At 35.6% G+C, this 21,032-nt stretch overlaps 2 protein-coding genes across 4 annotated transcripts; one reads left to right on the top strand and one right to left on the bottom strand.

Annotated features, from left to right (window-relative positions):
• Positions 1–1,889: 1,889 nt before the first annotated feature.
• On the bottom strand, positions 1,890–12,782 carry LOC110840228 (transient receptor potential cation channel subfamily A member 1). 3 transcript variants are annotated; one of them, XM_022085109.2, is made up of 11 exons: positions 12,686–12,782; positions 12,252–12,380; positions 10,887–11,152; positions 10,155–10,339; positions 9,437–9,707; positions 8,423–8,644; positions 6,969–7,232; positions 6,255–6,599; positions 5,685–5,960; positions 4,030–4,325; positions 1,890–3,169 (listed from the first exon to the last, which is right to left on the bottom strand). In XM_022085109.2, the coding sequence occupies exons 3-11, from the start codon at positions 11,115–11,117 to the stop codon at positions 2,821–2,823; spliced, it is 2,439 nt and encodes an 812-aa protein (XP_021940801.1). In that variant the 5' UTR covers positions 11,118–11,152; positions 12,252–12,380; positions 12,686–12,782; the 3' UTR covers positions 1,890–2,820. The 3 variants fall into 3 exon arrangements, with proteins under 3 accessions (XP_021940801.1, XP_021940798.1, XP_021940800.1); XM_022085106.2 differs by having other exon boundaries at positions 12,252–12,763; XM_022085108.2 differs by having other exon boundaries at positions 6,969–7,139; positions 12,252–12,762.
• Positions 12,783–13,784: 1,002 nt separating this feature from the next.
• Positions 13,785–19,975, top strand: Mdh2 (malate dehydrogenase 2). The gene is made up of 7 exons (XM_022085111.2): positions 13,785–13,946; positions 14,122–14,316; positions 14,609–14,776; positions 16,144–16,269; positions 17,480–17,617; positions 18,817–19,008; positions 19,597–19,975. Exons 1-7 carry the CDS (start codon positions 13,869–13,871, stop codon positions 19,723–19,725), a joined length of 1,026 nt encoding a protein of 341 aa, XP_021940803.2. The 5' UTR covers positions 13,785–13,868; the 3' UTR covers positions 19,726–19,975.
• The last annotated feature ends 1,057 nt before the right edge of the window (positions 19,976–21,032 follow it).

Raw genomic sequence — 21,032 nt, 5'->3', positions numbered from 1 at the left:
GTGTCATATTAAATAAGCATTATTTTAGTACAGTTTATTAGAAAAACCTGGACAAAGAAAAGGCATTTATAACTTAATAATTTTGTTTGTTCTCAATTTGTGTTATGTAATGTAACCATTGCAATTATTATACCATTGTTAAATTACACTGCATACAATAACCTGTTATTTAAGCAACATTTTGCTTCTAGAATTTAGTTTATCTATAAATCTGGGGGTCAGAGGCCAGCTTCCAAATTTACACCCCTGGAATGGCATAGCCAGTTATTTTTGTCTGAAAGAGGTCAGTATGGAGTAATAGTAATAAATCTTATGAGCTCATAACAATGAGCCTTTTATTTATACTGTCATCATTTTTTAGACAAATATATAGCATTACGGATCCATGAACCCATAAAACAAATGTCCTTGAAAGCCAGCTCAAGGCGGTATATTAAGGTATTAAGACTATCAACCTCCACACCAAATAGCACATAGGAATTTACAGTTACCACAAAGGATTAATTAGTTTTGAGAACTGTGCAATCTTTTAGAGCCTGACTGTCGTACTGTTTTTGTTTCTACATAGTTAACATTTCACAAATTAGCTCTCAGAAATATGGTTACACTGATGCTTTAGACTTGACATCCGAAATGTGCAATAGGTATGACCAGGTAGCATGGCACCACAAAAGTCCACCCACTGTTATGTTTATTTTGCCATTTTGTCCCACATATGACTGCAACCCCAAACAGGTTGTTTCATTGATAATGCTGTACACTGTATTTGGGAGATACTTGGTTCAAATCTTGACCAGTTACTTGCCATCCTAAGTTTTTTGTGATTTCTCTCAGTTTCCATGTGAATACTATGACATTACCTTCAAATATACCAAACTTGTATACTTTTACCATTCATGAAAATCTTTTACTCTTATTTGATGCTGTACAAGTTATGTAGGAAAGAGAACAGTCTGTACTTTGATTTCCCAAGAGGTCTCATTCCATGAAATTTCCCATTTAAAATGTGTGCATTTCTTGTTTCCCTCATGCCTGTTAGATACAAGTATGACATTCAGGCTTTAAAATTTACAAAGTTACCCACATTATTACAGTGATAAAGGTATATAGTTAGTTTGACAGGCTGTGAAAATGCCCCTTTTTTATTACATCCTGTTTGTCATGGCTGTGAAGTCCCCACCAGCTACACCTGACTTCTCTGTTCATGCTTGAGCGATTTATGTATTATGAAATGTTATTTTGACAGGAAACATGACAACTGGATATTTAGGTCTCTAACTTAATTTCTGCTTGTGTGTACAATGATGTCACATTTAGAGGTATTGTGTGGAGTGGTTTTCCCCACAAATTTGTTTGTTTAGTGCTTCTCAGAATTCTAAAATAAACATTGAGTTAAAATATATATATTTTAAATATGATAAAATAGTAACTTTGCTTCTGATTCAAGGAAGTAACTTTGTATTGTATCACACAATCTTCTAAAGCAAATGTAAAAGACAGTTAGCAGTGGGAAATATTTCTGGCTAGAGGCAAGGAAGCACAAAGTGAAAAAAGGAGAGGCTGCTTTTACAGGTAGGTAGCCATTTTGAAGGAAATTTAACTTGAATGCTACTTTTTAAAAAACAATTAAAATTTCAGAATTGCTTTTATGATAGGCTGAAAGTGTTTTAAGAACCAATATTGACACAAATAAGTTTATGATCCTTCAGTTATGGTCCTATGAACCTTCTTGACGTCTGTGTGTCTAGTGAGCTGAATGGATCTGTAATGGGGGTTAGAGCACTGTAAGACAGTTCTGCTACTGTCAGTAGCATGTTAACACTGAGAAAAGTTGCTTTTAACCACAGTGTGTCATTGCAACCAACTTATAGGTAAAAATTGCACAAGAAAACATTTCTCAGTTTTATTTATTTATCTTCAGAAACACACATCTAACATCCAGTGTTGAATGTTTTACCTTTCTAAAATACTAACAGTTGGAATATACAAAACTAATTTTACCCATTGATTTATATTGGTAACAAACTGTGTCTACTCTGTAAGAAGAGGATGTATGAAAACAAAAACTTCAGGTATAAGAAATATTATTAGCAAGCTGTAGAAGATCACAAAATAATTACCATCAAAACATGATGAAACTAACATTGTACAAATTAATGAAGACAAAAAGAAATACAAAATATTAGAAAAGAAAAATTAAAAATAATATTTATAAGCCCAAGATGTAGAAGGGAGAATAATAATTTGAACCCTAGGGACTGAATCTTAGTCTCCTACTTCCTGTAGTCATATCAGGGGATATTATTAGTAGCCTAGTGCTAAGGATCATATACGGTAAACAGGTGACTCCCATTTTTTAGTAGTGTTTATACAATGGCAAATTATAAACTGCATATGCTCTATAGTATTGAATGACTGCATGATTACATACTGAAGTAGGTACCAGTATTACTCCATAATTTGTCTGGAGGGACATATAGAATGATGAATTGGGAATAATCTGGGAGAAAACTATCATGGCCTGTTTTAAGATACAGTCCCACCAATTGGCTAGAGAGACTGAGGGAGACTGAAAAACTTCAGTCAAGAGATCAGGCCTCTGGGCTCTGAATTGAACATGGGCTTTCCAAATATGAAGGCAGAATGCTGACCTTTCACTTCTGATTTTCAGTGAAAAGTCATAGAAAACCTCCATTATCATACATGGTCTCCAGGCAGGGATTCCCAAATATGAAACATAGTAGACTGTGATATTTGGTAGACATCAATTCAGTTCTTATTTGCGGATAACATTTTTGCCTTGAACCAGTTATAACAATATTACACCACAGTACTACGTGAGTTATTCTTTCTTTGCAGTCTCCGCAGTATGCCCTGTGCCTCTTGAATCTCAGCTACAGGTCTTGTCCACCGATTGACACTCATTGGCTGGCTGCCAAGTTGACGCTCATTCAATCTTACATTAAAGTTTCCAGCCACTCTCCCTGTAGTTATGACTGTTTCCATACCTTCATCCAAATGAAGAGCCTGGCGGATATCAGAAATATCCTGCTGGAGTTGATGAAGCATCGTTAAAATGCTGCTGTGATCAGCAGAACTCATGGGAGATGCTACAGTATCTCGATCTGACACACTTCCATATTCACTTCTACTACTGATTTTGTTTACGCTGCAAGATAATTAAGAACTTTAAATTTCTTGAATACAAGTTTTATAATCTACTCTTATATTACTTAGTGACAATATTTCAACCATGGAGGAACAGTGTTGTGAACTGAGGGTGTTGTAATGGAAATTTCCTGTGGGTACTGTAGAAATGAACAAAATATTTTGATCATATGATTATTTACCTGGCTGAGATTAAGACTAGGTTATTCCTGAATAAAAGTTACATTACACTGTGCCAACCTACTGAAAGGAAACTTTTGTGATGGGAATTCAAGTCAGACCAGGTTCATACAGAGTTCTGTTAAAGCAGTACTAAAGTGGATGGTAGTTAATTTAATATGAAAAGCCTCAATAGCATATAAAATGAAATCAAGAAGAAGTAAGGTACTAAGATTTATTATTTGATATTTTCTCCCCATTTATTGTGTTCTTTTTCATTTAACATATACTACAGTATGAAGATCCATTTACCCCTGGAATGGTTGGTGCATGATGCAATTAATTACTGTGTTTCTAACAACAATTGGCACCACCCAACTATTTTACAGCATGGTCACGAACAGTCCATGATTGGCACTGTTGTATTTTTTTTTATTTTGACACACCTAATTTGAGTGTAGGCTGGTCCCATAATACCATAATTTGGGTTTCTTTCATGGGTTGGCCCTAATTCAGGTAAATACAACTAAAAATATCAGAAAAACTGAGAAGACCTGTGAGAAAAATGGGAGAAAGAAAATATTGTTAGTTATGGTACTTGAATAACAAGCAAGGGAAAACCATAAACAGAGGAAAATTAAGTGAGGATTCCATTACAAATCCTTATTTTTATTAACATTTAGTGATTTTGTCTGTGAGTACCTGTGGTAATCATTTGAGAATCTTGTATCATGTCCAGCAGATTTCTGCTCATTGTGAATGGCAATTCCAATAATTGATTCCAGGAGTGTGAAAGACAAGTCTTTCCTGCCAGATGAGATTTCACTTGGCTGGATCACAAATAAGGTCTCAATGCTACGTCTGTCATGGAATATTTTATGAAACCAACTAGGAAATAATGCTGATTTGAGTATGTGGTGAGAACTCAATTTCTCACAGTGTGCCAAAAATTCAGCCTGTTTCAGCAGTCGCTGGATATGTCCTTCTGTCTGAAGTTCCTATGATAAGAAATTCTTTAAGTTATTTATCATGCTTGCAGAAACAGTCAGCAAGGATACAATTATCTGGATATTTCTGTAAAGATTGCAGTTAAATAATACCTCAGTAATTAAGACATTCAAGCCAATGGTGAAATGTAATTATCAATATATAAGTTACATATATACTAACTCCCCCAGATCAGAATCTTTCTTGTGAAGGTGTTAATTACTTAACTGGTGGAGAAATTCCCCACCTTTCATGGAACCAAAAGTTTATTAATATGTTTTCAAGAGCCTACCACTGGGCCCTATCCCAGGCTAAACGAATACAATCTCTCTTACAATCCATTTAAACTTCACTGCCTGTGCATCATGACTTACACATGATTCAGATGGCCATGCCTGGCTGTGCGTTGCAGTATCATATTGCTAAACCATTAACCCCAGAACCTTTTAAGTAGTCTTGTCTCTTCAGGCTTTTTGACTAAAATATAAAAAAATATTAATTTTTAAATTTTCCCATACATGTTTCATCTCATCCCCCTTAATTTATTTGCCCTAATATAGTAAGATAAAGGTTACAAGTTATAAAGCTCCTCATTATGCACTTTTTACATCCTCTTGTTATGTTCTGTCTCTTAGATTCTAATTTATTTAACTCCAGTCTTTTATAAATACTGCCTCTTCCCACAAGTTGTAGTAGGACATCTTTACTTTACTTGTATGGAGTACAGAAAAACTGTGCCAAGAACAAAGTTGTTTATATCAGAGAGTAGATTACAAAAACAAAGTAAATAACCTCAAAAATCTGTCCTAGATTCAAATCCTGATGAAGATGTTTTCTATAGCTCAGTAACTAAGCAGCATAGAAGAATAGTGCTAAGCATTTGTAAGCGTATAAACATTTGTTAGATTTTCCTGTAGTAAAACTACGGACACTCTGCTAGTAAATGTAATAATTGAGCAATCCTTTTTTGGCTATCAGTTAATCATTTCAGCTGATATTTATCAGGTTAATCAAAAACTTCCTGCTGTTACTGGAATCAAAGTATTTCTCTTCAACATCATAGAAAGGTACAACTGGAACCAAAACAACAGACTGTGCTCTTTCTCATGCTTTACATGCAATTGGGTAAATGGAGAAGACAGAAGGTATAATGTGTTTATGAGAGAATAAACGGTATAAATAAGAGAATTATTGAGAGAACATATATTAAACTTTCTATAAGTTTAAGTTTAAATGGGCATTCTACTAGTGATAATAAATTTATTGGGACATTGTAAACCATATACTTGTCATTGTCCATGTAATCACATTATGAAGGACATCATAAAGTTGTATGAATAACAGGTCTTATTGAACACCATAAACAGTACCTGGATGTCATTGACTGCAAGACCAACCATGAGATTCATGAGGACAATAGATGAAAGGACCACAAATGCAAGGAAAATTATACGGCTTGTTCCCTTCAAACGCAGCTGCATCTTGTCATCTTCAGGAAAGAGGTCTGAATATTCATATTCACCCATCATCATTACAACTGTCTTGACTATGGACCACCAGAGGTTTCTGAATTGACCGGATTCATGGAATTGCACACAGAAACTGAAGGCAAATCCCATCACCAAGCCTCCAAATGTCAATAGAACCTGCCGTATGAAGAAACAGATCATTTTAAGTTCAGTTTCACAAAATCCAATTGGATCAGGAGACAACGAATGCATGCCAAATTTAGATTTCTGTTCCTCTGTCTCTAATCTGGTTAGTAGGTAATCACAACAAGACTTATTAGTTTGAAAAAAAATTCCATCTACCACTCTTTGGTTGCATGGAAACTGTTTAATGCACATTCATGAGTGATCAATGTTCAAACATGGTCATTAAGCACTTGATATAACATTTTGGTATCAGAAAATCAGTTGGTTTAGGCAATAGTACTCTACCTTTATCACATTCTGAAGGACTTGGTAGAACATGAGTGCATAGTATCCACAGGTTGGGAACCGCCCCATTAGTAGCATGAGCTCTGTCCAGGCAAGCAACACAGCAAAGGACATGACATGTAGCACCCATGTACTTTCAGTTGGCTCACGATTTTGAAGGAATGGCATCATGTAGTTAGTAGTCTCTCCACCCACGGCAATGGTGAGAGATAGTAGGATACACACAAGATTGATCCATGTCTCATACTGAAGTAAATAGTGGCGTGGCAGCATCATAATTTGGACCAGTAAATGTATAAATAATACCAAGACAGATACAAGCAGGACTCGGCGTGACACAACAACCTGGTAACAGAAAAACAGCCGCAACAAATATCATGAAATTAAGAGACAAGTAGAGTCTAGTAGCCAGCATTTGTGAATATGATGTTGAACTTTAATGTTTTATACAAGGAATAGGATGTGGCCTATTTGTGGTTTTATCTTACAACTGTCTGGTAGAACTCAGTAAATTACAAAAAGCTCATTGATAGCTTGTATTAGGGCCCAGAATTGAACCCAGAACCTCTTGAATATGAAGCGGCAGTGCTGACCACTCAATCACAGGATTTGGTCCATTGGATGTAATGTGAGTAGTCACCATTTCAAGGAAATAAATTATCTATAGCTGTCTGTAACATTTTGCTGACAATTATGTATATTTAATTTAATTACCGCAGTGAAGGAAGAATCATTGTTGTTGTACACCAGGAGCAGACAGTATGTTGATAGAGATGCCACAAAGCAAGCATGCACCACTACAATCATGCCAAATATCATTCGCAGACGATGCCACTTTAATCGCAAAAATGTTTCAAGTAAGGGATGCTGAAGAATTCGTATTTGCTGAAAATTATTCGCACCAGACATAAGTGCAGTCACAACTGCCATCTGCTCTTCAGGACCACAGGGACATAACACACTGAAATCAAGTGTTGCCTAAGTGGAAACAATTAGAAACATATTATTCAAAATGTTAATATTGTTTATAATGAAAAATAGTTGAGAAGGGGAGGAATAACAAATGCCAGATTATTAAGGAATAATAATTATTAGGAAAGCAATGGGAAATGTAATGATGAATGAATCAAGTCAACTTATACACTTATCCTCAGCTGAATTAGAAATTAACTTTTTGTCAAAACACATTGTCTTATTTGAATACTATGAAAATATTAATATACATACCATTAGTGAGAAGTACTAAAAATTTCTGTTCTCAACACTTACACACAAACATAGAAGTCCCCAAATTACAAATGGGTTACATTCCAAAAGTTTGCTCTTAAGTCTTTTGTTCGGAACTTGGAATTTGATTGTCATATGTGCAATGTCATAAATGGTAATTGTGTTCTCAAGCCAGTTACCAATATCCTATTTGAATCATAATTAAACTGAACTGTATTACAGTCAGAATGAATATTGATATAAAGCAATATTTTTGTAATATCAGTAATGAAACAATACAGAGAAAAAAAGATCAATAAATAACTTTTGTTATATCTTTATTGCCCTTATTGGAAGTGATGCTTATTGAGAAGAAACAAATTTAATTAGAGGAATATATGGAGGTTGAGATCACCATGAAGTAATTAAGGATCAATATGTATGAACTGATATTCACATGACAAGATTATTAAAATATTAAAATAAGTAATCACTTCTTTCATATGTGCAAATTTTTAGATGTTAGATGTTCAAAACTCAGGAACAGTGTAATTTTCAATTAATTCAGATCTCACAAAGATTATGCTATGAAAAACATGGAAGGCTGTATTGGATCACAAGGATTTAGCCACAGATATATCACATTGTTCTTGACCAACCTGATAGTGAACCTGTTCATCTTATTTATTGTTATATGTATTAGTTTTCTCAATGGAGAAAGTAAACATTCTGAATAAGTGAATAATTTGAAATGGCACAAAGAATATAAACTTGAGTTGAAATAGCATTGGCAGCAGGAACACATCTAGCTAGCTAATAATAATATTGACAGTCATGATGATGGTAATCGTCATCATCTGTAATAAAAAGATTGTCTGAATGTTTGTATGAATGAACATATGAATGTTCTATTCTCAAAATTCAAAATATATTGAAATAAGAAATTTGTTTAATTAACATACCTTGAAACTACGATCGTTAACAGAGGCACCATTAGGGATAATGCTTCCATTCAGAATATCTGTGAGGAAATGTACAGGGCGTGGGATATGAGAAAAGATGACATCCATGACAGACACATTGGTGCTGCTCTGAGCTGCCAGGTCACCCCCATGCCTCAATAGTGTGGTTAAACAGTCACGGGCTCCAACATACGCTGCCTTGTGTAGTGGTGTACAGCCAGTCTACAGTAAATGTTATGAAATTCTTTACATGTTTTTTTTACAACTTTCACTGTGACTTAATGTAATAAAGTCTCCTTGGGTGATCAACTATGTAAGTATGGAGCTGTAATCCAGAATTTAGGAGACTTTCTCTGTCTGAATCATAATTGTTGATATTACAAGCAACATGACTGCCCATGTATTTGTACCCACAGCTAATTTTTGGAACCCCTTTGAAGTCCACAAGTGAGGCAGTAGGTAAATAATTACAGTAATAGATACACAAGTAAAACAATATATCTACAGGAACAGTGAGTGGGCAGTCAGGCAGTTAGTCATCACAAAGTCTGTGATCCTTAACCTTGAAATTCAGTGCTACCAGCTGTTATTGATCCTGCTTTCTGTTGTTGCTTATGGCATGGTGCCTAGTCTAATTGTTAACTGATTCAGATATTGCAAAGCATGGCTCTGTGACTAATATTAATCTTTTTAATACCATACATTCTGACATATTCTTATTAGGTCCAGTGTATTTTCTTGAAATGTAACAAGTATTGCACTGGAACACAATTTTATAAATGTAGGGCTGAAACCAACAAGATCTATTTATTTGAATGCAAAGCTAATTAAAATCTTCTTCAAGATAGTCCATATTGTTGAACTGAGACCAATAGGAGACAATAAATGGTTGAAGAGACCATTACTGTAATTGTTTCAAGAAGGTTTGCATCAATATAAATCATTACTAATTCACATCTCAGGACCATAGTTATAGTCACAAATGTTTCAATGCTCTTAATAAAATGAACACACCTTATCCTTGACATTGACCAAATGATCTGCTCCCTGTTTTAGTAGGAGTTCTATCATTGCCACAGAACCTGCCTTTGCTGCCTCATGAAGTACTGTTACTCCTCCTTCAGTTCTGCCTTCTTCGAGTACAGCACCTGCATCCAGCAGAAACTGCATGGCTCGCACAGAGCGCAGCACTGCAGCATGATGCAAAGCTGTTGAACCCGTGTCCTGGTTGTATACATTGACGTGAGCCCCTGCCTGTACTAGTAGTTCTACTATCTCCTCATATCTATAATATTATGGTTATAACAAGTTAGCAAAAGTTGTGAGGTAAATTACAGTAGTAGTTATAACAGAATCAAGCAGACCTTGCCTAACTTTGTTATACCAAACCTAGTGGTACAATGTATCCAAAAATTGCCATGCTGTTTCATAAGAATTTGAAGATTGAGGCTTTCATGGTGCCTAAAACTGATAAAATCCTATTGGGCGATCAGACACATAACTTGAGAGCAGAAATATTTAACTTTTGCTCCAGATATATGTGGCTGATTGCCAAGGAGATTAATGTAAGAACACTACAATGAGAGATGTTTGTGCTGAGGATAAGAAGTATTTAGTCTCAAAAATAAAATATTTTCATCTTTTAGCATACATATATATATATATATATGATGTGCAATGTAAGGCCAGTCTCTATGCATCAGCAAGATGAATAACAATAAATAATGATTACTTATTAACACCATTCTTGTTGTCTGGCACCACCCCAGCACCTGCCAGTAAAAGAGGAGTTGTGCCCTTCTCATCTTCAGCATTCACTTTTGCTCCAGCTTGAAGTAGCAGAAGAACACATGCAGGGTTACCACTTTTCACAGCTTGGTGTAGTGGAGTACGTCCCCAACATTCCGGAATAGGTAACTAGATATTGTACAGAATTATGTTAGATTAATAAATATTTTAAGTCACTTAATTTTCTTCTTCTTGCCATGAATTGCAGGATATTATTCATTTTACTTTATATAATGTTTTCATTCAATTTATCTGTATCTCTTATAGAGCAGCTGTTTGTTTTCCTGCTTTATATTCAGGATGTATTCACTTTCACTCTTATCAGGAAGGCTAGCAATCCTGGCTGAGGATTTCCATTGTTTCATATTCTTCCAAGAAGACTCTGGGGCAATACCTTAAAATAGGCCATGATTAGTCTCTCCCTCATCCATTCTGTCTCCATATTCTTAAGCAACTTTTTATCCTTCAGTACTATATAACCAGTGCAGCTGGGATATCATCATTAAATAAATCAAGCACACATTTTACTGAAATTTTAAAAGATGCCTCTGTGTCAAAATAAGAAGTAGACAATATTGAAAATCAAATATTTTGTGTAGTTATACCATGTTTTGAAATAGATATGAGTATATACAGTGAAAATTGCCTTAGTAGTGCTATCACCTGTTCTACTTACATTGAACCTTGAAGTAACTTCTTTACATTCAACATCTACACTGTAGTCTGAATGTAATATGGAATGGTTATCCAACTGTTGCTTGGGCCTGGAATTGACTTGAAAATGGGAATCAACGTGAGCACCAGCTTTTAACAGTGCTTGCACAGCCTCTTCATTGCCTAATAAGGCTGCACTGTGAAGGGGTGTTCTGCCCAGTTTATCAGACACATTTGCCTTTGCTCCATTCATCAGCAACAGGTTGACCAGTTGAGCTCCATGTTTGCCTGCAATGGAGGAAGTTTATGATGCTTTGCAATGATAGAACACAAGACAATTATCAATAAATAAATTGTATTTGTACAAGAATAAAAATAACTTCTGGAAAACAAGACAAATGATGATGTGGCAGTGAATTTTGCAGATAAAATATTTACAACAACAAAATAGAGAACTACAAAGTATAAAGTTTATTCCTTTGATGTTTAGCAGAAAGTTCTTAAATAAAACACAATTTTTAAGCTTTTCTTACTAGCACCAAGTATTTATGAAAATATAAATGTCATCTACATTACTAGTTCTCTAATATAAATCAAAAACTTCGTCCTCTTCATTTCTTATTTATTTTACCTAAACCTTATTATTGCCTATAGAAGAAATGAAAGCCTGAAACTGTGATTATTTATTTATTTTTTATTTATTTTACAAGTTCCAAGAATCCAATAGTGGATATAGAACACGTCACAAACTCAAGTAGTATCTGTATTGAAAAATAATACTGTTAAGCATCTAAATATCTCCATAGAATCTTTCTAGATTAGTTCATAAAGAAAGGTCCTGTTTATTACTTTAATAAAAAAAGTCCACCACTGCATCCTCAGACAGTGCACATAGTTTACATATTCACAGCCTATTTCTATTAAATCCATTTTAAAATTATCTTCCCATCTATACAAAGATACCCCAAGTGGCCTCTTTCTTTGAGGTTTTCATACCAGAATTTGGTTTGCATTTGTTGTTTCTTCCATATGTGCTATATATCCTGCCCATTTGAACTGTCTTGGGTGAATCATTCTAATATTACGTGAAGTGTACAAATTGTGGTACACCTCATTATGTAATTTTTTGTTAGAGTAATATAAATTTTGTACAGATATATGAGAAAAAGGTTGACTTAACTTTACTGCAAATAATTAACTACATCAAAATATCATAGCTGCAAAAGAAACCATATTGTAAAGATGTAAACTTCCACTTTCTTATATGTAAATATTTATTTCAAAACCTGGTTGTCAGATAACTTCAATCTGGGTTCATTTTTCAGGATGAGACATTATTTTTCATACTCATGTAAGTCCAACACTTGTTACATATTCTAATACTTGCCTTTAGTAGCTGCCAGCTGTAATGCTGTAAGTTGTAGCCTTCCACAAGGAACATTTACAACAGCTGATGCTGACTCCGAACTCTCTCTTAGTAGTTTCTCAGTATCTTCAATAGCTTCTTCATCAATTGCTGTCATTAACAAAACATTTTGATGGCATAAAAATTTAGAATCCATATCTTCTGCTACTAGTGATTCAGTCTTATGCATCTTTTTTGTCCCAAGAATTTACAATACATCAGTAATTCATTAAGACTTTTGCTAAATTTTTTCAAGCCTTTATCTTTGCTTCTATTTGTTGCTATATTGCTATACTAATTAAGAAACAATGCAGTGATATTCATTGTTCCACATTCATAATCAAATGATCTTGGAATATTTCTATCTACATCCTCTGTGTGACAACATGAATGCAAGCTGCTGATGCCATGATTACCCAGTGATGACTCTGCACTACAGTTTCTCAGACATTATGTCCCATTTCAGTGTATTAAAACAATAGAAGTGTTAACATATACTTTAAGTTCACTCTGTTCCTGTTATTGGCATATGTGTTTTGTTATCAAGGTGACAGGAAGTGGTCAGCTGGTAATGTAAGGAAATGGCTAGTGTGATATGACACAAAAATAGCTTATAAATACTGATAACAGATATTAGTACATGGTTCTGCACTGAATTTCCTCCCACTGAAAGAAGAAAATTTTATGACTCTTGTCTTTAGTCAGGGATTCCATAAAGGTAAAAAGACTACCTTGTGAACAGGAAAATACTTGACATAGTGGACATGCATAGCAGTAATAAGTTAAATTAGTTTTTAGGGCAGACATGTGTGCTAATGCTTTCCTTTTCCTAATTCTGAGCAGCCCCTGACCATAACCAATCACATGTTGGATATTACAGTTGGACAGAAATTGACTTGTTTCAGAGTAGAGTAGAGAGTTAGAGTAGAGTTTATTTACATTCCATAGATCCTTCTTAGGACTCAACCAAAGGATGTAGAACATGTCATTTCATACAATATACATACACTTCACAGAGGTGCCTACAAATTCATTATTAGGGTGATGTCCTGATGATGGTGTCAGTAAGCCCCTCTGAAATGTCGGTTAATTTCTACCAAACTAAATGACAATTAAGAATTTCAATAGGCTTATAACATGACTAGTGAAAGTGAAGTTTTAAACATCCAGCACAACATGCGTCCATGCGATAAGCCTCCAGTCACTAAGTTGAGCAAAACAGATTATATCTGATACATTGACAGCATCTGGGAATTTACAAAATCCCCTTCACATAATCCCAGAAGATTCGGTTATGTAAAATTAAGTGGGAGAGTGGAAAACAGTTCAGTTGGATATTGTTATCGACAGAGCTGGCAACCATTTGTGACTGTCGGAGACAGTCACAATCTTTGTGGACAGGTGGCAGGACAGGGTATGCGTGACGTCAAACACCACGTACGTTGCCAACGTTTAACATTACATTACATTTTACATTTAGATACTAATTTGTATGTTGGCATTTGCTGTGGTTTTACGCATGCGTGAAGCCTCTTTGCTCTGTAAGGTCCAAGGGTACAGAAGCAGAAAGGAAAGGTTTGGCAAATATTATTATTAAGTATGTTTTCCCGATTTGTAAGACCGCAGACTGCGTCTGTTCTTCATAATAGCGCCAAGAACTTCGGTACAAGTACTCAGGTACCTATTTCTGTTGTAAAATTAACATTCGTGTATGCTTTTGTTCTAATGGTACTTCCCTTAACCTGGAATTCAAGGATACTTTAGTGAGAGAATTGTTACCTCTGATTTTGAAACACTTGCCGTATTTGTGGAACAGTGAACTGTAAATTTACGGTTTCATTTATCGTTTCAGAGAAACGTGAAGGTCGCTGTGTGTGGTGCCAGTGGTGGCATTGGACAGCCCTTGGCCTTATTGCTGAAAGGTTCACCCCTTGTAACAGAACTATCACTATATGATATTGTGCACACTCCTGGTGTGGCTGCTGACCTAAGTCACATTGAAACTGTAGCCAAAGTTACGGGCTTCAATGGACCAGAGCAGTTAAAGGTAGATTAATTAGTATAAAGTGTGCAAGAAGGAACTATGCTATTTTGAAAATCAACTAACTAAGATAGAACAGTATTAATCACACTTTATAACCTGATTTTCAGAACATTTAACAATTTTGTGACTTGATGTAACTGAGGAAGAGTTCAATTTATTTTGATCTGTCCCTAACCATTTTCATTTCAAGTTTATTAATTGCCAAGCTCATTGCAGTTGGTGTTAGAGAGCAAGAGGAGATTCAGCTTGAACAAGCAGTAATCCTCATGTTGCCGATGTTCCTCTCATCTTTCAGGATGCCCTGAAAGGAGCAGAAGTTGTAATTATTCCTGCTGGGGTGCCAAGGAAGCCTGGAATGACCCGTGATGACCTCTTCAATACTAATGCTTCAATTGTTCGTGACCTTGCCCAAGCTTGTGCTGAGGTCTGCCCTAAAGCTCTTATTGGAATTATATCCAACCCAGTAAGTAAATCTTATGTCTGAATGCACAGAAATCATTCTATTATGTTTTGGGTTTGTAATTACTTCCATCAGCACCTTGGAATGGGGGTTTAAAATTGCTTGGTAGAGTGGAGAATGCAATTAACAAATACATGGTTCTTTTGTGAAAGTAACAGCAAAAATTCAGAGTAGGCAGCTGAAAGTACCTTCTGCTTCACACTTCCACACAGCAGTAATATGTCATCATAAACCAAAAGTAAAGGAGTCTCATAAATCAGGATAACAGAATAAAGTCCAGTCTTGCCAAATTTATTGTGTTGATTAGTAAATATAGAAATATTGTGTTAGACATTGTCCATTATTTGAGGTTTGTATGACCCCCATTAGGTGGCTTGATAGTGTAGAACAAGATCTTCAAGCTCTCGGAGTCCAGGGATGGAAAAGGAAAGCCGTAAATAGGGACCAATGGAAGCACATTGTTGGGGCTGTAATAGGCTGTAGAACTCGTGATGATGATGATGATGTCCAACATAGTATTTCTGTATTGAATTAATCATTATTATACACTTTTAGAGGATAAATAATCAGTAAACATGAGTGAATGTATTGTGTGGCAAAAAAGGGACTATGTATAATGTTGGTCAGGTATGTACATTCTTACTTGAATCTGTGTATGAGCTGGCATAGCTTAGTGTAGTGACTGGCTATGGACTGGATGACGGGTTTGATCTCCGATGGGGGCAGTGGATTTTTTCTCTAGCCTCTGCATCCAGTTCTGTGGCCCACCCAGTCTCCTATCCAGTGGGTACCAGGGTCGTTTCTCTAGAGTAAAGCGCTGTTGGGGCATGATGCTGGCCACTTACCCCATCTCGTGCCGAAGACAAGAAAGTAGGAGCTATACCTCGTCTCCTCCCAAGTGCCTACATGGCATGTAGTGGGACAGCTTTACTTTTACTTGAATCTCTGAAAACTAAATATACTTAATATCTGAACCTAATTGTATATTCTTAAGTTTTTTATGATCCATGCATTTGCAGTAATTCACATTGTGGTAAGAAATTCTGATGTTATAATAGGCCTGACAGTTAAATAACCCCAAAGTACTGGAATTGTAATTTCCTTTTCGATTTTTATTACCATCTTTGTGTACCATTAAGTATGAAAATTAAAGTAAATTGATAGGAAACTAGTGGCTAAAGGAACTGTTCCGATTGGAATGATGTGTAATTGATGAGCATTACATTCTTTTTAATTGTCATGACTGAAGTATCTTGTAATGCTGGAAATGAAGAGTGATTAATTTATCATCCATTAAAGAGATAAGTATATGCAGATACTCTGCATGTTTTCTTAGAAAAGGTGTTAGTTTAGAAATGTCTTTGTTTCAGGTGAACAGTACAGTGCCTATTGCATCTGAAGTTTTCCAGAAAGCTGGTGTTTATGATCCAAACAGGATCTTTGGAGTTTCCACCTTAGATGTGGTTCGAGCAAACACCTTTATAGCAGAAGCCAAGGTCAGACATATCTGTATCTTATTAACAGATTAATTATCTCATAATTCACTTCCGTTTGTTGTTACCTATAAGTTGTAAAAGAATCATTAAATAGCCTAAGAATCAATAAGTTAAATTCTTTAAAAATGTAACATTTCATCTTTCACTCTCCTTGCTTTGTTTTGTTCTAAAAAGAAACCCCTGCTTCATCTGGGCACTGTTATGCTGCAGTATGTGGTAACATCACATTTTCCTCCTCCTAGACTTTACCCAACATTGGTGTCAGATTGTCTTATTTGAAACTTAGCATCGATTGTAACTTGCTGTTTTGTTTACTGTGTTGTGTTCAATGTTATTCAATCCAAACAACACATCCAGACCCAACTGGAAATACTACCTATGCAACAAAGTAATTTTATCCAATAGGCAATTTTTGCAGACATGTTTTTACAATACCTTGATATATTGATATTCCTCTGACATTTGTGTGTGTTACCGTATCTTCTTTTTTATGCAGTATTGTGGCATAATATGAGATAATCTACAAGAACAAGTGCAAAACTCATGTTAGAATATTCAAATTACAAATATTTAGTAGGGGGAAAAAGTTTTCAACAGAAGGTCTGAATGTGTTAAAATTTATATGTTTGTGTGTAAAGAAATAGCTGAAAAAGGGAGAAGGTTGTGTTTGTATTTCTTTCCTTGCTGATAATTTTATTAAATAATATAAAGTGGGGTCCGCATTGGCCGCGCAGTCTGAGGCGTGAGTCTTGTGCCGCTTGGTCGTGGGGACCGTGGTTTCGAATCCCACTCAAGCCATGGATGTTTTTCTGTGTTGCGCTGTCCTGTAAATGGGTAGAGACCTTGCGATTGGCCGATCTCTCGTCCACGGAGTCCTACCGAATGTCCATAGATCAAGCCAACTAAAAGGTTGGGGACCCATAAAGGGTACCGGAAAATGTATAAACATTGTTAAACCGGAAAAAGAAGAAGATAATATAAAGCATATATGACCGTTAAGCAGGGTTTACTAAATTACATAACATCAGAATTAGTATATGAAGAGTGCTTAGAAATCTACAAATCATATTGTTGGTGCATTTTATTTTCTTTGAGTGTCTGTCAGTGAGATAGTGAAAAATGTTAATTTTTGTATTTGCTATTAATCTCTCTGTGTGTCTCTCTCTCTCTGCCCCCCCCCCACTGGTTTTGTCTGTCTTCATAAAAACAGAACTTGGATCCATCAAAGCTAAATGTTCCTGTGGTTGGTGGACACTCTGGAGTTACCATCATCCCACTCATTTCCCAGGCAAAGCCAGCTGTTGACTTTAACAAGGACAAGCTGAAAGCTCTTACAGAAAGGATACAGGTAATTATGTGTATGAAGTGGTTCTGGCTCAAAAGACAAATAATAAGGTAATAAAGTATAAAATTGTAGTAAATTTTAACATATTATCAAATTGGTTAGAGAAAGGAAAGACCATGTACCTGCTTGTAAGGACCCAGAATTATTATAATATTTTCACACAGATTGGAAAATGGAAAGGGTTAAGGGGAAAAAACAGTGAATATGTTTTCTTTCGCTTTTGTATGAATCCAAACCATTAATGTAGATATAATGAGGATCAGTTGTATTTTATTTATTATTCTATGGTACCAAACCTCTTATCCTGCATCTAGAAATCCAGATAGTTCTTAAACTGACAGGCTGATTGTAATGCCTAAGTAGTTTGCCTGCTGGTCACTTAGTTTGAATGATGCCATTATTATGGTAGGTATTTATGCCATTCTTTGGAAGCTAATAGTTACTCCCTGCCATATATAGACCCTAAGAGTTTGTTGCTGTGTTTGCAAGATTTAGGTAAAAGTTCATCTCATTTTATTTTAAGTTTAAAGTGACAGATTTGGTTGCATAATTCTATCATCCATTTTATGTGAGTCATTGGTAGTCAGATAATAAGGATGTAAATACTTTCTTGAAAGACAAGGCATAGCCAGGAGAACAGTATTAATCCATCTGTGTGGGTATCTGAGATTCTTGCCTACTTTGGGAGGAGTTTACACAAGTCAGCAGCTTAAAACTGACAGATATTTACTCTAAAAAATGCATATATCTGGTCAGCACATACACTAAACAACAGCCTGGTCTTTGATCTTGAAGGCTAGCAAAGTTCAATTCATGTAATTTAAAAAGTGTTTGTTAGAAGAGGGCACAGAACTTGTTCATTTGTTTACAGTACATTTAAAATCATCAAATTCCAAGATTTACTCAGTGAAAAACTGATAGATCTGGGCAATACATACACCAAATGAAACCTGGATTTTTATCTTGAAGGCTATGCAAGTAGAATTCATTTTAAAGACTATTTGTGGGATGGAAGCATAAAGCAGGAGTTCTCATCTGCGTACAGAAAGCATCACTTCACAAACATGAATGGCATGGGTGTGACATGCAGTGCATGGAATGCCACAACAGATTAAAATATACCTTGAGGGAAAACCATAATTTGCAGTTATGATTATTCAGATTGAGCCATTATACTGAATGAGTATTGTTACTTTGTACAGGAAGCGGGTACTGAGGTTGTGAAAGCTAAAGCAGGTGCAGGCTCAGCTACATTGTCCATGGCTTTTGCTGGTGCCCGTTTTGCATTTGCACTGTGCCGGGCTCTGAAGGGAGAACCTAACATTGTTGAGTGTTCATATGTCCGCTCTAACATCACAGAAGCTAAGTATTTCTCCACACCTCTACTGATAGGGGTAAGCACAGCTTGTGATTTTGTTAATTTTAGAGAAAATGCAGTCTTACCAACTACAGAAAAGAAACTCCCTCCTCCTCCTCCTCTCCTTTCTTGTTAAGAATAAGAAGTCTATTTTGTCATAGTTATAAGGAACTGGTCAAGGTAGTACAGCAGTTTAAACTGCATGCAGGAAGAACTAAGAGATCATACATTTCATATTTCCACAGCATACCAAACCAATGTGACTGACTCATCAAAGTGTTACCCTTGACAAGTGTTGAATTTGTTTATTACCTGAAATGAAATTGCTGTCTATCTGGTCTAAGTGGTAGTTGAGTGTTTTGCTGTCTTATTTACTCCTAAAAATGAAGTTACTGTTTGTTCATGGTTTGAGTGATTTTGGTTCCCATCATTTTATAAGCATGTCTTGATTTGTGAGATGTGACACTGTAAAGTCTAAGTATGAAATGATGGCATTTGAACACCCGCTCCACAGCACAGCCTTTCCTCTCTCTATCTTTTCCAGTGTGTGTGTGTGTGTGTGTGTGTGTGTGTCTTACCAAATGTTTATTTTGTATCCTGATATATGTGATTCAATGGTATACAGCCCAATGGAATCCAGAAGAATTTGGGTCTTGGAAAACTTTCTGATTTTGAGAACGAACTATTGGTAGCTGCTATCCCAGAACTGAAGAAAAATATTCAGAAGGGAGAGGATTTTATTAACAAGAAGTGAAAACGAGCTTCTGCTGTAGAAAGCACGGGATTACTGTTATCAAACAGACCTCAGGAAAGAGTGACTGCTTCAACAGACTTGCTGTGTGGGTTTGTAGCTATTGTTGTACTTCTAAGCATTTGTCATGGCTTGAAATTACAAAACAATTATAAATTTGTATATTATTGTACAAAATACAAAAACGATTGTAGTTAGTGCACTAATGATATAAGATACATGTAATTATAATATGGGACTTATTACCTTGTTATGTTGTTGTTATTTTCTTGTAATCTTATTAGTACTGTAATTTATTGTGTCTGTACATTTATTCTTAATCTACAGTTTAAAGCGATCATCAATGTAAGCACTGGACTATGTTTCATGAAGAAAGAAAAATAGCATAACAACCTAACAAAGGAACATTTGTCACTTCACATACATCTTACAACAATTTAACCATAAAATTACATTCCCTGTTTCAATTGCCATTATATCCAAATAGAAAAGTATGAGAATGGTCAGATTTGATGAAACTGGAGGCATTTTGCCAGGAAGTGGCATTTTGGATCTTAACCTTGATAGACTGCCTACCACTGGCCTTCAATATGATGACACTTCTACCTCCCCACTCTGAGCCCTTATATTTCCTCATCAGTATCATTCTTCCAGTTTTCATATTTACTCATGTATCATCTGAGGATGCACAGTGAGCTAAGTGGCTTCAGTTCCAGAGACATAGTCTCGTCCCATCAAAACGGGATACAAAGTATATGACTGGACACTGGCCAACCATGCCTCTTTGACAATGTTGGTCGATAGTGGTTTTATATTGGAGTATGTAATAGTTATAGAATGACTACCGAGTGACCAATGTTGGACTCTGGAGGTTTAATAAGTACAAACATTTGTCAGGAAATAAAAGTTATTGCCTTATCATCATGCTATTTAAAAAAGATGATGGTTTGTTCTTTGTTTATATAATGGATCAGTTGCCCAGGTTATTTAGCATTGAATGAGATGAGACTCATATACAATGAACAGAAATTATGAGAGGTATCAAGGCATTCACTTTAAATGACTGAAAGAACATTAAAAGAACCAGTGTCCTAGCTAAGGTTTGAACCAGAACCGTTTGGATCCCAACTTAACCTGCTGGAGATGCAATTCAACTCTAAAGGATTGTGACGATGGTGGATTGTACTGGACTTTTAACATCATCCTTGTTTAAAAACTAAGAAACCACGACGTTTTGGAAACTGGATCTGTTTAACTGCTAGATATGACCAAGCAGTGTATAAATAAGGTGTATGGGGAGAATGGATGTA

This window comes from Zootermopsis nevadensis, unplaced genomic scaffold, assembly GCF_977971745.1.
Source record: "Zootermopsis nevadensis isolate Lab colony 2312 unplaced genomic scaffold, Znev_1.0 Znev_ptg000027l, whole genome shotgun sequence".
Taxonomy (NCBI): Eukaryota; Metazoa; Arthropoda; class Insecta; order Blattodea; family Termopsidae; genus Zootermopsis; species Zootermopsis nevadensis.
The sequence above is the reverse complement of the archived record's forward strand: the minus strand, read 5'-3'. Positions and strand labels throughout refer to the sequence as shown.

Excerpts from the sequence above, each read along its gene's own strand:
- LOC110840228 (XM_022085106.2), bottom strand. The coding sequence starts at position 12,459 with ATGCATAAGACTGAATCACTAGTAGCAGAAGATATGGATTCTAAATTT. Across the intron at positions 5,961-6,254 it reads TCCTTCAGAATGTGATAAAG|GTTCTATTGACATTTGGAGG; the intron begins GTAGAGTACTAT and ends TTCATACGGCAG. Across the intron at positions 3,170-4,029 it reads TTCTCAAATGATTACCACAG|CGTAAACAAAATCAGTAGTA; the intron begins GTACTCACAGAC and ends ATTATCTTGCAG.
- Mdh2 (XM_022085111.2), top strand. The coding sequence starts at position 13,869 with ATGTTTTCCCGATTTGTAAGACCGCAGACTGCGTCTGTTCTTCATAAT. Across the intron at positions 14,317-14,608 it reads ATGGACCAGAGCAGTTAAAG|GATGCCCTGAAAGGAGCAGA; the intron begins GTAGATTAATTA and ends CTCATCTTTCAG. Across the intron at positions 14,777-16,143 it reads TTGGAATTATATCCAACCCA|GTGAACAGTACAGTGCCTAT; the intron begins GTAAGTAAATCT and ends TCTTTGTTTCAG.